The 16,446-nt window shown below is 40.9% G+C and overlaps 1 protein-coding gene across 1 annotated transcript in view; it reads right to left on the minus strand.

Annotated features, from left to right (window-relative positions):
- Positions 1-15,713, minus strand: part of LOC125693481 (WASH complex subunit 2-like) — a 31,067-nt gene extending 15,354 nt beyond the window's left edge. The window contains exons 1-19 of the mRNA XM_048945502.1: positions 15,617-15,713; positions 15,436-15,546; positions 15,170-15,334; positions 13,812-13,877; positions 13,028-13,201; positions 12,321-12,414; positions 11,866-11,924; positions 11,021-11,068; positions 9,944-10,048; positions 9,334-9,421; positions 8,072-8,140; positions 7,617-7,729; positions 6,877-6,946; positions 6,028-6,084; positions 5,281-5,445; positions 4,214-4,347; positions 2,641-2,733; positions 2,063-2,167; positions 829-945 (exon numbers count right to left, since the gene is read on the minus strand). Coding sequence (XP_048801459.1) covers positions 829-945; positions 2,063-2,167; positions 2,641-2,733; positions 4,214-4,347; positions 5,281-5,445; positions 6,028-6,084; positions 6,877-6,946; positions 7,617-7,729; positions 8,072-8,140; positions 9,334-9,421; positions 9,944-10,048; positions 11,021-11,068; positions 11,866-11,924; positions 12,321-12,414; positions 13,028-13,201; positions 13,812-13,877; positions 15,170-15,334; positions 15,436-15,546 — 1,833 coding nt within the window. The 5' untranslated portion in view covers positions 15,617-15,713. The remainder of the gene's footprint in view (positions 1-828; positions 946-2,062; positions 2,168-2,640; positions 2,734-4,213; positions 4,348-5,280; positions 5,446-6,027; positions 6,085-6,876; positions 6,947-7,616; positions 7,730-8,071; positions 8,141-9,333; positions 9,422-9,943; positions 10,049-11,020; positions 11,069-11,865; positions 11,925-12,320; positions 12,415-13,027; positions 13,202-13,811; positions 13,878-15,169; positions 15,335-15,435; positions 15,547-15,616) is intronic.
- Between the last annotated feature and the right edge of the window lie 733 nt (positions 15,714-16,446).

Raw genomic sequence — 16,446 nt, forward strand, 5'->3', positions numbered from 1 at the left:
ACTCTTAAGTTTCTTTTGTCTTGGCCAAAGCCACTTTCACAACTTCTCTGTAAGAATAAACAGTTCAGCACCTTGGCAATCCTTGCATCTATCTACTGGCTTTTTTTTTTTCTTCCTCTCCATTCCTGCATTATATTCCTGCAATCTGACATTGATCAGGTTTCACAGAGGGCCTGGCCACCTTTCAGCATACATTTGCCAGCAGAATAACGTACATGCGCTTTCCCATTACAGCTGCTCTTAAGAGCTAAGGTTAGCGTAAACTTTCCAGACAAGCTTTTAGTTACTTAGTGCCTCTGAGTTTCAATTAACATGTAGGATGAGACCTCACCTATCTCTAATAGGTGCCAGTTCCTAGGAAGTTTCATCCTTGCATTTCATTTTATCTATCTCTGGACTTTCAAGAAAACTCAAAAAACCAAAACAAACAAGAAAACCAACCAAACAAAAGAAACTCTAAACAACATAACTGGAACTTTAAGTTCTTCTCACCAAAAAATAAAGTAGAAGGAAACAATTTTTTTTTTTTTTTTTTTTTCACTCAATATTTTTAAGTTTGGCTTGTTGGCAGCAGTGTCCTCCATTTCTTATCAACCTAAATACTACCCTGAAAAATATTGATTCACTTCCACATAATTTCTGTTGCCCAGATCCTGAGTTAATCTGAGCCAAGAGTAAGCTTCTTCAACAGTGAACATGTCACAGGAATGAGGCAGGCATGGCAAGAAGACACAGCAGTCTGACTGTAGCTCCTGTCTGAACAGTTCTTTGTTTTGGCTAGTAGAAAAACCCCGCAACCCATTTCAATCAAGTCTTGCTCTTCAGTACCTCCTCATCACTGCTGAACAATAAGCTGGAGGCTTTCTTGTGTGGCTCTGACTGTTTCGCTTTCTCTTCCTGGGGCTTTTCCTGTTGCTTCTTGGCAGGCACCACACCAAACAGATCCTAAAAACAAACGCCAAAACAACAGAATGAAAATCCAAATTCACAATGGAAAGCTTGCTGAGAAGTCATCAGCATGCAAGACACCATGGCTCATTGTTTCTCAAATAAGAAAGAAGCAATTATGTGAACACACTTCGAAGATATTTTCAAGCATGATACAACATTGTGGTATGGGGAAATTCAAGCACACAACATCTGACAGATCAGAAACTTGTAAGCATACTGCCAGATTTAGGCATCCAGGTTCTCCTACATCCACCATACAGCAATTCTGCAGCACAACAGCTAAAATAGTGGTGCACAGTTTCTACTTGGTAACACAATCTTCGTGGACTATGCTAAAATCCAGAGATCTTACCACATTACAGAATGTTTCACAATCCTACCAGTTCCCTCTGTGCACAGTCCCCATTCAGAAGTCGAGGGAGCTCAAGCAGCCCCCTCCTGAACAAGGGACCATTATCTTGACTTTGCAAAAATTCTTGCTCTTCCAGCTCTGAACAGGCCTTCTGTCAGTCTCATGCTAGAACTATAGGCTAACTTAACTCAGGCTACAGACCCAAAGTCGACAGCTCAATGGAGTGTGTGCAGGAGGAAGAAGAGGGTGCAACAGGTAAGAAAAGCAGACACTAATAAGTTTCTAGCACCAACTGTGCTCTGATCTCAACTTCTGCACTAGCAGTTGTCATTTTCACATACAGAAAAGCAAGGGAAAAAAAAAAAAAAAAAAAGATATTTGCCAGCTGTGACAGTGGAAACAAGAACTCATTCATGGGTAGACAGCAGAGGCCAGGATAGAACAGTGTTTCCAAGCACCTATCAGTTCTGTATCTCAGTGTTCTTTAGCTGTTTGAAAGGGACAATGTTCTTAGCATTTAGGTTCAGAGATGACGTGCACTGGCTAAAGATACTAAAAAGATAAAGAGCTCACAAGAGTACCTCATCAAATCTCCCCCATGATGCTGTCTGCATGCTGAGAACTATTAAAGAGTATAAGACGACCAATTTGGTGCTCTAAATTTAGTGTTCCATTTATGAGTTCAGATCTTTAAACACCTGAATATTTCCTGCAGCAAGCTGCTCCCATGAACAGACAGGATCAGGAAGTGGTACTTACCTCTTCATCGTCATCAAACAAAGAGAGTGGAGCTTTCGTTGTGGACTTGCTGGTGGGGAGCGATGTAGCTTTTGATGTCACGGTTTTACTTGATGAAAACAAATCCTGCACAAACCAGTGAAATATCACTATACAAGGCAATGCTACACACTTAAGAAATGGGAGATCTATGTTTTTCCTTTAAAAATGTTCAGTGTGTCTGTGAAGTCAGGATAGATTGTCTTTCAGATACACCAAGTACCTAAAAACTTATGGTGATTTCCCTCAGCTTTGCAGATTTGTTACTACAGCAAATCAAGGACACAAGTCTAAACACAGTCTGTCCTTTGTAATTCTTGTTCTTAATTTGCTGCTCTTTCCTTCCCTTTAGATTTCTAATGCTTATGTGTACCACATAAGTTCAGTCTTCTCACACTGGGGAAGAAATAATCAAAGATCTCACCCTCGGAGAAAGTTTCCAGAAAGGCTGGGAGCAGATACATGGTGTCAGAGTTCACAACTGGGCCGATAAGTGGAATAAAGTCAGAATGACTCAGATTCCAAAGATTTTTGCAGTAATTTATTTCAGAGATACTCACTTCAGAATCCTCCTCATCTGAGAAGAGGCCCCTTTGTTTCCTTTGAGGTGTCTCAGATGAAGGCTTGAAATCATCACCTGAAGATGGCTGACTCTTAAGGAAAAGAAAACCACTGCATCAGCACCTATTTGGAGTCAGTAAGGGCAGGCACACTATGACCTTTTTAGGGGGCATGCTGCTGACAGCAGTCAAAAGAACAGGACACAGGCTTGCCATGCATGAGCTTAAGTCTCATTTGCTGTGTGAGCAACACCTATGCAGCCAGAACTTTGCAAAGGTCCCCTCTCCCACCACCTTCCTTCTCAGCAGAGAATACGTGCACTAATGCATGCCAGGCCTCATTTTGAGTCAAAGGACAAATGACTGTTAAGCCATACTTAAAAAAAAAAAAAAAAAAAAAAAAAAAAAAAAAAAAAAAGACAGTTTGTGCCAGCCATCATTTCCTTTATTAGCACAGCATGGCCCAGGCCTGCCACCAGCTATACTGCCATTAGTGTCAGAATGATTCCAGACCCAAACACTACTATCAGGAAGGCTAAATTTAAAATAGCCTTCGCTTCCTGACAGAGCAAGAGTGGTGCTGCTGAATCAGTTCTCATCCTCTCTTCCAGGAAAAGAAAGTATTACAAATCTGAACAACAGTACTGGAGGTTCTCCCATAACCTCTCCTGCTTTTGCATTGCATCAGAAGCAGGAGCTGGCTTTCGGCTTTGTGCTCAAGTGCTTTTTAAAAGTCAGTATGGATAGAGTCCTACAACAATTGGTATTGTACATCCCCAGCACTGTATGCTTCTCAGTGTGGAGGGGAAAAGAGTTGCTGTAGCTCATTACATTCATATACTGCTTAGACAGCATGTATACAATGAACACATACAGTCTGTGTTACAGAAACAAAGAGCATCACCACTTGCCACAAGACACTGCTCTGAAAAATAAAATTGAGTGTGCATGAGGAAAGTCTCACAGCTTTATGCATGTGTCCTCAGGACAGCATTTAAAACTTTTGGTAACGTAAAGAGTTTTCAGCTGAAAAGCTGCTTTTTGAATGCTCAGAATGTTGTATATGCTTAGGTAGAAATGTGACACCCACAATCCTGTCCCAAAACATATACAAGTAATGGGTTACCACTTAAGTTCCTGTCAGAGGTTTGTGTAACTGCAACAGTCTGTGCAGTACAGAACCATGACACCAAAGCTTCTTAATTCAGGCTGGCTTCTTTCTAGCAATGAATTTCCTACACTTCTGTTGTTGTTGTTTGCTTGTTAAAGGTTTTGTTTGTTTAAACTAGCAAAGACTTCTCATTTTGCTCCCAATTCAGTTCTACTTTAAAAAGATTCTCTAATCATTTCCCACAAGCAAAAAGCCTTGAATAAACTCAAAGTTAGAGAAGCAAAAAGACATTTAAGGGCTCCTGAAACACTTAAGGAGTTCTGGCCACAAAAGACCCTACAAATCCAGTTCTGCCAGAAAAATATGGCACTTCCATACTGTTTCACACAGAAAGATGACCTCAGACACAGTAATTTCTTTCTCCTAATACCTTAGCCATACAACCTATTTATATTCCATTACCTTTTTTGCTATGGCTATCTTCTTTTCACTCTCCGCTTCTTTAGTTGTGCTAGCAGCCACAGTAGAAATGGCAGGTTTCTCTTTGAATAAGTCTCCTTCATCATCATCATCAAATAGGTCAGTTGCAGATTTGACTGCATTAAGAGACAAAACAAATAATGTAATGAGTAGAACAGGACAGCACAGACACTACTGAACAAGAGACAGCAGTCAAAGATACTGTGCTCTCTTTTATAAAAAAAACAAGTATGTACAACCAGTGAATGTGCAGATGACACAGTATATCTGAGAGCTTTGCTTATCTAATTATTATACTAAAGCAGGAAAGAAGATTCTCATCCTACCCTGGGCTCGTGTGGTAAACTCCAGTAGCACAGATCTCCAGAAGAGATGCTTGCCCATTGGTAGTCAGCTCTTAAATGGGTCTGGAGAGGTGCAGCCAGGCTCCATCCCTTCTGGCAGCACAGGTGGATTCCCTTCACCTGTGCTCCCTTGGCTGACTCATTGCTCGCCTCAGGTGATCAATCAGAGGTTCAAGCCCTGATTCACCAGTCCCCATACAAAGTAGCAGAGACTTTTAAGGGAAAAAACTAGGCAAGCTCTTGAAGTGAAACAGAGCATCAGTGACAGACACTGTAACCAACAAGCATCCAGTTGGAGTCTCATTGAATGGCTACTTCTAAATCCCTCAACAAAGCATTTTACATTAGTTTGGCACACCTAAAGGTCAAGTGCCTGTCAATAGGTGGTGGTGAGCAGAGGTGCTCAAAGCTGCATGAGCTCAGTCTGTACTACTTTCCTGCTTTAAGACTGAATACTGCCTTTGAAGAAGTAACATCCTAAGAGAGAAAGGTCATTGGAGAGCATGTACAGATAAACCAGCCCTATCGTTCTGAGGAAAAGAGTTACTAATAGAATAAATATTAAAACAAACACAGACCAAAACAAACAAAAACCCAACAAAAACCAAGTCAAAAATAAGTCCAGCGAAGGACTCAGTGATTCAGACAGTTTGAACTTCAATAATCTTTTACATTTAACTTGTCACTGCACAGATAAGGAGGTACCTGGACCTGGAGGCTTTTTAGTTGTTCCCATGAAGAAGTCATCATCATCATCATCATCAAAAAGAACAACTTTTTCAGGTTGCTTAGGAGCTTTTTCTGTACTCTGTGCTGCAGGTTTCTTGTCTTTTTCCACAATTACAGAGGAACTGAAGACATCACTCCCTCCTGCAGGTCAGATGGAGGAAAAGGGATCCACACAGTTACCACAGCCAGAGTTACTGAAAAGCTACTGAAAAAAGTTACTCCTGTGAAAGTTGAACCAGACACACAGTTTCCATCACAGCAGTACTTAAAGCATTCCTGCAATGTCTCATCAAAAGCACAAGCTTCTGCTAACCCACGAAAATATGATCAAAATTAAAAGATAAAAATGCATTTCCCTCTCAGAGTATGAGTCAGAGCTGTGATTGAGTGCACTGCAGACATAAACAGCATATTAGTATTTAAAGTAATATATATTCTTTGGAGTAAACTAGTGTAAACTCTCCAAGCTACCAGCTGCTACCATTTATCTCCCATCATTGGCACCTACCTTCAGAACTCCTGCAGAACCCTGATTAAACATAAAGCATGCTGCAAGTTAGGCTTAGCACAGCAGAAGCGCCTGTGTTTGTCATTAAGCATGTGATCATCAAGCAGTGCAGTGCTGCTGAGCTTTCATAGCTTTCTTCTTTAAAAGCTCCCCAGTGCGCTTTAAAGAAAATGACATCTTGTGCATGAAGCAATTTGCTATTGAATGAGTCATACCTGGGAACAGAGACACTGCACCTGCAGGAACTTTCTTTAAGGATTTTGTAGAGATTGCTGAAATCACAGGAAGTACAATACAATTGGATGCACTCACTTTACACTATCAAAGCCTTTAGAACTCTACCATAGAAGTAGGAACCTGAGAGGTGTTCTGAGCTCCACATTTTGCTTAGCAGCCCAGAAGTCTTTAAGATGTTCTCTTTGAACTTCTGCTTCTTTTTTGCAGATGCATATAAGAACAGTCTAGCTTACTGTAATCCATTAAAACTTGCCAATGAATCTGAGGCTTACAAACACAGTTTGCATCCACACAGTGTTGTTTACAAGGGTTCACATTCACACATTTGAACTACTTTGATACAATACAATCAAAACAAAACGGCTCAGTCTCTAAACCCACATCTGAAAATTCAATAAGTACAATGTTTCAATAAAAACTGCTGCAGTACAGAACAAGTGCTCATCAGATTCCTCAAGAGTTTGGATATACAACAAAATGAAATGTAGATATTCAAACTGTGAGGAACAATCTCGACCGCAACAAAATCCACGACTGGATCCCACACAGTACTCCTCAGCAACAGAAACCCAGTGTATGCAGTGAGCTCTGCCAACATCAGCAAGGATATTTTGTCCGCTCCAGGAAGACAGGTACATGTAAGTGATCACAGTGAACATATAAAATTCAAGGAAAACATAACTGCTCTCTATTGAGATTGAAGAAAATAAGAGATTTGAGAACAATTGCTACGCCAGAATTCCTAGTTGGAAAAATTATGTTCCTGCTGCTGGCTGTGATAAATTACAGCACAGACAGAAGTAGAAAGCCAAAAAGCAGGTTCTTACCTGCACTGATAGAAACTTGTTCCTCTTGCTCTTTTGAATCTTCTCTCGGTGCTTCAGCAAAAAGATCACCCTGGTAGTAGACAAAAATGCAAAGGAGTAGTGAATTTGTCTTTTGTAGGAAAATACAGTTGCCAAATCTTTTGTGTAGAATATCCAATCAATGTGTGTGCTGTTTCTTTAGTTATAACTAGGAACACTACACCTTGCAAAGGCAATGGCTTGGCTACTGTTCTGGACTTCTTCCAGCATCAACTGCATGATAAAAATCAGAGGTAATCATCTTTTTTTTTTTTTTTTTTTTTTTTTTTTTTTTTTTTTTACACAATTTTTCTGTCAAAGCCTTAAACCTCATTAATTTTTAATAGAAATCTTTCTTAAAGTGAACAATCAGCATAATATTTAGTTCATCATCACAGATAAAAGTGAGGCACTGAGTACACAGCTGGAATCAAAACCTCTCTAATGTAGTGCCAGAACCACACTTGCATTTCTAGCAGCACTACCACAGAAAAGTAGGCGCTGTGCCAAAGGCAACACAAGTACCTCACTCACATAGCTTTCTTTGTCCAACAGAAAGATACACTGTCCCATTATATTTGAACGTTAACAAAAAACAAAATGTTGTTTCTTCTCTCTGCCTTCCAGAGTTGTTGGGAATTTGTGGGATTTTTTTGGTGTTTTTCTGTTTTGCTCTAAAAGGACACACACACACATCTCCATCTGTACTTTAGCATTCTCACCTCATCATCATCAAAGAGACCTGTGCCACCACTGAAGAGACCACCCTTAGAACCAAATGGTGTGAAATCTTCATCAGTCAGCTTAGGAGGCTTGAAGATGTCATCTTCATCATCTAGAAAGCACGAGAGACAAGACTATTGACTGAGTTTCAGGAAAGGGAATAAAGAAACAATCAAAACAAAAATTAGTTTGATTCCACCCCCTCTCTCTTATAAACATGATATGTATGGAGAAGCTGCTGTAGATCTCTCAGGTTGTTTGTGGCTACTCCACAACGTTACATTTAAGGTGAAACTCTCACTGGACCTGTTACTGGCCATCTTTTGCACACACACAGAACCTCCTGAAGGACACTCACTGATATCCTGCCCAGTTTCTACAGCAAATACCATGTTTTCTTAAGCAGTATCTTACAATTCAACCAACTGAAGAGCAAGACAGGAGGAAATCTTACCGTCTGATGGAACTTGAACTTCCTTCTTTTCTTTTGGAGTTTTCCTTGATTTGACCTCTGGTGACAGTGCTTTAAGAAGAAGAATTCAAAGTGTAAATGAAATAATCTATCTTTACTTGTAACCTGTGCTTGACCTACGATAAAAAAAATCTCAAAAAGTAATTTAAACAAAATATATCAGCCCAGTAAAGCAATTCTCTATAGTACAAGGTCTAAAAATGGCACTTAAAATTATAATGGCAACATAGTTGTTCATACTGTGACTAATGGTGTCTACTATCACCCGAGATGTCAGAGAGAAATACAGCATTACAGATAGTACAGATCCCACACAGGGCACACAGAACCTTGGATGTCTCAGGCCACATATTATGCCTTGATGGAGTTACTTAAGAATAAATTTTACTCCTCTCTTTCTCATCGCTCAGCAAGGTTATTTCAATTAACAGAAGATTAGCCTGTAATTGAACAAGTTAAGCTGTTAAATTTTACATTCCAATATCCAAAATCCTAACTTGATAGTTCGAATCAAGCAAGAACAAATAAATGTAGTAACTTTGAGAGTAAAAAAGACAAATACAAGGCAAAAGCAAGCTCATGAGCACTCTAGAACTTAATTTCAGTTCATTTATGTTCAACTGCTGTTTTGCTGTAAGAATAACTACATGAGAGTGGCCTTGCCATTTGAGATTGAAGTAAAAGTAAATGAAGTAATTATTTATTCTAATACATCAGTGAAAACAGCAGGACTGACAAGTTCCTCAAAACACAGCATATTTAAGCCAAATACAGCAGCAGAAAAAATAAACAAAACCATGTCCCATGAAAGCAAACTACTTCTTGAGGGCTCTTTTGAGCTCTAAAAAAGACCACAGCAACCAGTGCTTTCACATACTTGCCTTAAATAGGGGGAAGGATATGTGGTCAAACGTGCAGCTGTTTTACATACTGATGGAGAATTAGAGTTAAGAGAAAATATTTACAATAACATGTGCATCTGAGAAGTGATCTGTCTCATCTGAAAGCAATGAGTTTTCTCAGCAAATTCCAATTCATTCCTATAAGTTATGACCAAAATGTTTTTCAGAGCAGAAAACAGTTACAATAGTGTTTTTAATTCCTCCTATTAGGCCTTCAACTAATACATGCTAAACAATAGATTTGTGTAATTTCAAATACTGTTACCAAATTCTCTTCTCCAACACCCTCAGGAGTTCTCCACCATCTCACAACCATTCATCAGAACTTAAGAGTTAACTTACACGAACGCTCTTCATCCTGTTTAACTGGTATTTCTCCTTTGATTCGGGCTGCAAGCTCATCTGCAAATGACGTTGGCCTTTTCTTTTTCTGAGGGGCAGGGGCAAATAGCCATATAATTATTCTACTCAATCCCAATGCCAGTTTGAAGTACTTGCAATTATGCAATCATAAATACAGTACAGCACAGCCTCATTTATACAATTTCCTATTTAGTCTTCAATAGAAAGGGTAAGTAAGGATTTTAAGAAGACAATTAAGAGATTGTGTGCATCAAAGAAAAGCCATTTGTAGTCCTTTATGATTATAAAATTTTTAACCTCACCTGAATTAGGGAATATAAGAAACAAGAAGTATTTATCATACCCCAAATAGAACAATTTCTTAATGACATTTAAAGCTGGTTTTGATTCCAGATTAGTGTGCAGGAGTCCCCTAGTTTCAAGGGACGAAGCATGAATAATCACACTGAAAGAAGATTCTCACGGGTCCTCTCTACCAGGTTTACCCACTTCAGGTATCCAAGAGCTACCACTATAATCACAACCAAAGACAAATTTTTCGTGAAACAAGCTCAAAACCTATCCTCGTGGAGAGGCACTAATCACTTACAGGTCTTGTGGTTTCCTCAAAGTCTCCATCCTCATCTTCCTCTTTTTCAGAGTCAAAGAGATCACAACCATCATAATCATCTTCATCACTCATCTGGGCTGTCCTCTGAGAAAAGAAATAATACCCTGTTGTCCTCTCCTCAAGTTGGCATACAAAAGGCACGAGTACAAATTTCTGCCTGCTTAGATAAAACATCCAGAGCAAACTTACTGAAAGGATGGAAACATTCAGCCAGTTTGGGGGTACTGAACAACTTTTGAGATGTAAGGAGAGAGTGCCTGTAGCTGCAAGCAACTAGTTGTGTTCTCTAGTACACCCCTGGGCTGCATCACCAAACGCTAAGCCTGTACTCACAAGGAGCATGCACTGAAGGTGAAACTCTCACTGGACTTGTTACTGGCCATCTTTTGCACACACACACACAGAAAAACTGTTTGAAAAACTGTTCTTCCAGTCCTGAATCTTCTCAGACTGAGGGTTGCCAGCATAAGCCTCTTTTCCACTGACACCTTTAAACATGGGCAATATTCCTTCCCCTTGGCAAGGTAGCTACCTATTCCCAACAGCTGAAATTAGATTTGAATTTTTCAACCTAAGCATTTCTTTTCCCCTTTTCATTTGTTATCCAAATAATTATGCTTTTCAAATGTTTCACACTGTTCTCATCTTTGATTTCAGGTCATACTCAGATTGCATTGTTCCTTACTCCCTGTATCACAAATTCAGAATTGTAATTAGACACAGTAATCCCTCGGAAGCCAAGTTCTCATGGGGCTGATTCTTTCAACTCCCAGTGCTCTGAAGTTATTCCTGAGAAAAACACACATCATGCAGTGCCACTGAACATATACTGTGCATCTAATGATGGCTGACAAGCATGCTTTAAAGCCCAACAAAGGTTCATACATAGTACATGCCACCTGGTCAGGACGGCCTACTCATAGAAAGTTCTACAAATCAGGCTTAACCAAGGCTTTCAATTGCTAATTATCCCGGGCTGTGATCTCCTCTTTTTTGCATTCTCACTGTATCTCAAGCAGAAAGTCTTTCAGGTTGTACCAGGGCATATAATTATACCATCTTTTGGTCATCCTCACTCGGGTTTCCAAATTCGTCGTCTGATTCCTGGAACACAAGAGACCCAAAGACAATTATCACACATTGCTTTATTCAGTGGTCAAAGGAGTGGGCTCAGAAGCTCCGGACTTGCTTAAATCTGGATACTTTTCATCTCCTCACCCCAGTCAGACCACATAATTGTTTGACTGCTACTGAACATCTTTCTGAAGAGGAACTTACTCAAGTTTCATTAACTTTGCCAAGTAAACAAACTTCATCTGACAGTGCATTCGAGTAACTAACTCAAAAGGCATTTAACTCTAATTGAGCAAAGATACCAAGAGTAAACTCCTGAGGATAAAAGCAGTGCTTACACAGCACAGCTATAAACCACAAATATTCCAGGTAGACAAAACGTATCAGAAATTGACAGTCCAATGCATTGGATTCACGGGGCCAAGCCTGGAGGAGAATCATTGAAACCTGTTTGAACTTATTCCTGTTAGTTCACAACCCATTCTTTGCCACAGTAACTTACAACAAATTCATCAATTCTTGAATTCTCACACAAGAATCAAGTTGTTTTGCTTCACAAAGTGAAATTAGACTGAATAAAACATTTCACTTTGAAATATTCTACTATAGCATTAGTTAGAGCCGGTAACACATTACTCTCCTGAAAGGCTGCAGAGAAAATTACTCCATAAGAACAGTAATAGAAAAGCACATTTACCACAACAGACATAAGGAGGAGACACTGGAGTCTTGAGACTCCAAATGAAAAAGTGAGGCATTTAATGGCCTCACATCTAAATAAGGACTCATTAACACTTATGCAAAGCAGCTACTTTTTCATTGCTTACCTCTTCATCCTTTTCTTCACTGTCAAGTACACTTCCACGATCACTATCAACTGATCCTTCTATTTTAGATGAAAACAAAAGTTAGGATCAGACATGACATGACACAGAGCTTGTTGGTCACCAGATATAATTATTGCAACATTAAAAGCTTTGTGATGAGAAATAAAAATCAGAAGGATAAGAGTGGTCTGAAAGAGCTTTATAGACTGCTGAAGTTCTAGCATTCTGTGTTTCAAATACACAGAGCAAGACTTACTGACAACTCACTCACATATTGGAAAGGTGGTTGTGACAGCATGACTCAAGGTTTTCTGTAACTATTTTCAGTATGTACCCAAACAGGCAAAAACAACTATGCAGTATGTCACAAGCTATTTAGTTAAAACCAAAAGACCAAAGTTTCAGATTAGGAATTACTTTCTCCAAGAGAAATCAAAATTTATGCGAGCACATACCCTCACTAGTCAGATCTCCAAGGCCAACATCATCTTGTTCCATGAACTGCTGAGAGCCAATCAGGTAAGGTAAAGGTCTGTCAATATAGAGATCCTAGAAAGAGACAACATCAAGTCTTTCTGACAGCTAGGCACAGCTCTACATTGCTGATGAAGACAGAAGTCCTACAGCCCTTGTTATAACATGAGAAGGATACAAGCTTATTTCAAAAGAGTCTCAGAAACATTCTTCAAGTGGTGTGGGCCAGTTGAAATTCCCTCTTGACACTATCTCTGTTTACACGGTCCCAGTATGTTTTCTAGATGAGATCTACCAAAAAAAAACCCTTGCAAATTCTATCTCTAGGATTCTTAATTACTAGGACAGTAATTACTAGGGCAGTAAAAACTGACTAAAAAAACCATGACATTTAAAGGTTTCATTCCACCCAGAACTCAGGTAGTGAACTTCCCAAGTCCACTCCCATTCAATTAAATCTCTTTAGGGCCACCACTCATCAATGCTAACCCAACTGCAAGACAAGCAGGCTATTAAAGAAATAGCTCAGCACACAGCATTTCAGTTTTACATATAGTCACCAAATCTTCTTTTTAGGTAAATAACATGAATTTGATAACAATATAATATTACTGCTGACAGAAATGAAGAGCAAGTCCAATAAAAGAAACACAAATCCAATCCTCCCAGCAAAAACAGGTCTCTGTACCTTTGGTTCAAGTATCAGTTCTACCCTCTCATTACTTTCTTCCTCTTCTGAGTCAGAGTTGCCTGCTTTGATGTCTAGCTGTTCAAATGCACTGTCCAGAACTTGCAACCCATAATTCACTGCTTCTTGTATTTTGGGGATTAGATCAGCTTCTTTCTGTTCCCGTGTCTTTTCCTTCAACAGGAAGAATATTGTCATTGCATTTTACTCAAGATTCAACCTCACTGCAACACGCATGCAAAAATCTGATTTCAAATTAGTATGATGAAAGTCTTTCACTGTATGCAAGAAAAAGATCTTCATGAGCTTTGAGGGTTGGTTTTTTGGTTTGGTTTGGTTTTTTTTCTTTGACTTAATTCACCTTTTTCAACCCTATAAACTGACACGTTTTAAACACCCACACTAACACAACACTTTCCTTTTTGTGCTCCTTCACAGGAACCTTTATGTGATAATACACCAAGACTATAAGATATATATAGAAAGCTCTGAGTTTTCATTCCTGGTAATTGCAGTCATATTCTACTAATTCACAAATTTGAATCCAGAATCTTTGATTCTTTTCCTAGAAAAATACACATAGCTGTTGGAAAATAAACGTCTATCACATTACAGTATCGAAACTGGGGAGGGGAAGACCCTAAAAGATTACCATACGTTGCAGGAGCTTTCAAAGTTACTGTTAATGTTGTGTTTGAATGACATACACCATAAAGAGTAAAGACATTGTGAAGAAAGTTAACAGTTTGATTTGTAAGCACCCATGTAAGATGAAGTTAGCTACCTGCTCTGCTTTCTCCCCAGCATCTGTTTTGGCTATAGATTCTTCCACTTCTTCATCGTATACTCGCTAAAAAAGTCAAGGAAGATTAATGAAATAAGAGCAACAAACTGTTACAAGGGCTAAATCATGGGTATCATCAACAAAATAAAATTACAAATTAATTCATGAGATATTAAAAAAGCCACAGATGATGCTAGGCATCTTCATAGCATCCTTTCATGCACTGCAGCTATTATGAAGGTTCTACCACGTAGCCTCTCAATCCAACTAAGGTGATTGAAGACCACACATGACATTGCAACAGCAGAAGGCAAGCTGAGCATTTAACCCCTTTTACAGACTAAGTTAATGTTAAAACAAAAACAAAACAAAACAAAACAATTACAACACACAGACTGTTTTAACTCCCTATTATTAAGCTATTTTAGAAGCCTTCAAAAGTAAGCCTAATTTATTTATGGGCAGTTGGGTTCTGTTTTCCAACAGCTTTTCTCTTTCTTTCCTGTTTGCCATTAAAAGGAAAGGTCACATCCCTCCCCAGCCCTCAGCATGTTCTGGTGATTGCTCTATTCAGCACTTTGAGCACTCTCTCACAGGATCAGCTACAGTTTGAACCTGCAAACCTGAATCCGGATCTCTCAAAACATAGGAGGCTGTTATCCCCTCAGAAGAGACAGATCTCTCTTGCTGAAGTGCAACCTAGAAGTGATGACCATTTTCCGTGCACTTACAATTGAGCAAAAACAATCTAAAGCATCCAAGACTTAAAATGTTTGGTACAAAATCATAGTCATTTGACTCAGAAGAGACCTTTAAAAGCCATCTAGTCCAACTCTGCTGCAATGAACAGGGACACCTACAGCTTCATCAGGTGCTCAGAGCCTCATCCAGCCTGACCTTGGATGTCTACAGGGGTGGAGCGCCCACCACTCTTTGGGCAACCTGTGCCAGTGCCTCACCACCTTTATAGTAAAAAATATTTTCCTTTTATTCAATCTGAATCTCTCCTCTTTTAGTTTGAAAACATTTCCCCTCGTCCTTTCGCCACAGATCCTGCTAAAGTGTCTGCCCCCTTCTTTCTTACGGCCATTAAGCTGAACAGCAAAGGTAGGCCAGAAGAGAGATCATAACACTGCAAATAAATACCAGTAACCCAGATTTTCAGCACCTCATCCTCTGCCAGCATCTGTCCCACGACAGCATTATGGCTCCAGAGGAGACACACACGGCCTGAGCACAACGCTGATCGAGACAAAGTGCTCGGTAAAAGCTACAGCTGGGAGGGAAGCCTACAAACCCGGCAGGCCGTTACAGCTCTGCGTGCGGTACAGCCGCGCTCCCTGTGCGCGCCTACTTACGTTCTCTATGAACTGCGTGTTGGATAGCATAAGGAAGTCGTTGAAGACATTGTGAAGGCGGCAGTCGGCGGCTTTCGTCTCACTGATCAGCCCGTCCACCTGCTTCTTGATCTCGTGGGTCCTGGAGATGGTTTGCTGGGAGAACTCTTGCAGGAAGCGCAGGAGCTGCGTGGGACGGGAAGCGGCGCTCAGGGCGGCTCTCGGGGCGGCTCCGCGCACCGCGGGCGCTCACGCAGCCGAGACCGCGCAGCGCAGCGTCCGCTCACCCCCGCGTCCGAGGCCAAGGACCAGCTCTGGCTGCCCTTACGGATCTCCTCCAGCGACCAGGGCCGCTCCCACACGGGCGCCGGCTCCGCCGCATCCTGCGCGCCGTTCATCTGCGGGAGAAGAGCGGTGAAGCGAGAGAGAGACGGGGCCCAGCCCGACCCCGCCCGCCCGTGCGCTCACCCTGACCGCGGGCCGCCCCGCGCCGCGCTCCCGGCAGTCAGCTGAATGCTGTCACGTGATCCGCCTCAAGGCGCTGCGCGGCACGGCCCGCCCCGAAGCCGCCGCCCCGCCCGGCCCAGTTCCGTGCGGCTCTGCGCCACGGCCGGCAGGGGGCGGGCCGGCGCCGCGGGCGGGAGGAAGGCTGAGTTCAGGGCCGCCTCGAACCCCCTTGAAGCATCCTGACAGCTCTGCATCTCGTGTGTTCTTCATTACAAGTGAATTAACAAGAAGGAATATAACAGTAACATCGTGCTCTCCCTGCTGGGAACGAAGTCCTTCATGCAAACAGTCAGTCTAGGGCAGCCCTCGCTAGTACTACGTGGAGTTGCTTTATTTGTTGCACTGAACTGCACTCGGTGAGGAAGCAGAGCACTGGCTGATCTCTTAAAATAAGACAAAGCACCACCTCCAGGTTCCCATACATTGATTTCGATGACTGCATCCAAATACCTGAGGGAGATGGCTGGATTAGGGCCAGAAGAACATCTAAAAGAAAAGCATCACTACATTCTTTTCAGCGACTTTATAAGCATTACTGAGCTGGGTCAATCCTTCAACCTTATAAGAGATTCAAGAATTTTTATGTGTTGATGATAAAGCAGAAAATCGAAAATATTCCATGTGGAAAAATGTTTGTTCGGGCTGGTTTCACAACAGGGTCTTGAGGAAGCCCCACATATGGGATTAATCTAAAGTTATTCTCCAAGGCTTTTAGTGTTTTGCCATAGTTCCTTCCTCTGCAGTATTCCAAAACTTAGCAGACTTGCCTTTCCTTACTTTCCATATCCACT

Source organism: Lagopus muta, chromosome 5, assembly GCF_023343835.1.
Source record: "Lagopus muta isolate bLagMut1 chromosome 5, bLagMut1 primary, whole genome shotgun sequence".
NCBI lineage: Eukaryota > Metazoa > Chordata > Aves > Galliformes > Phasianidae > Lagopus > Lagopus muta.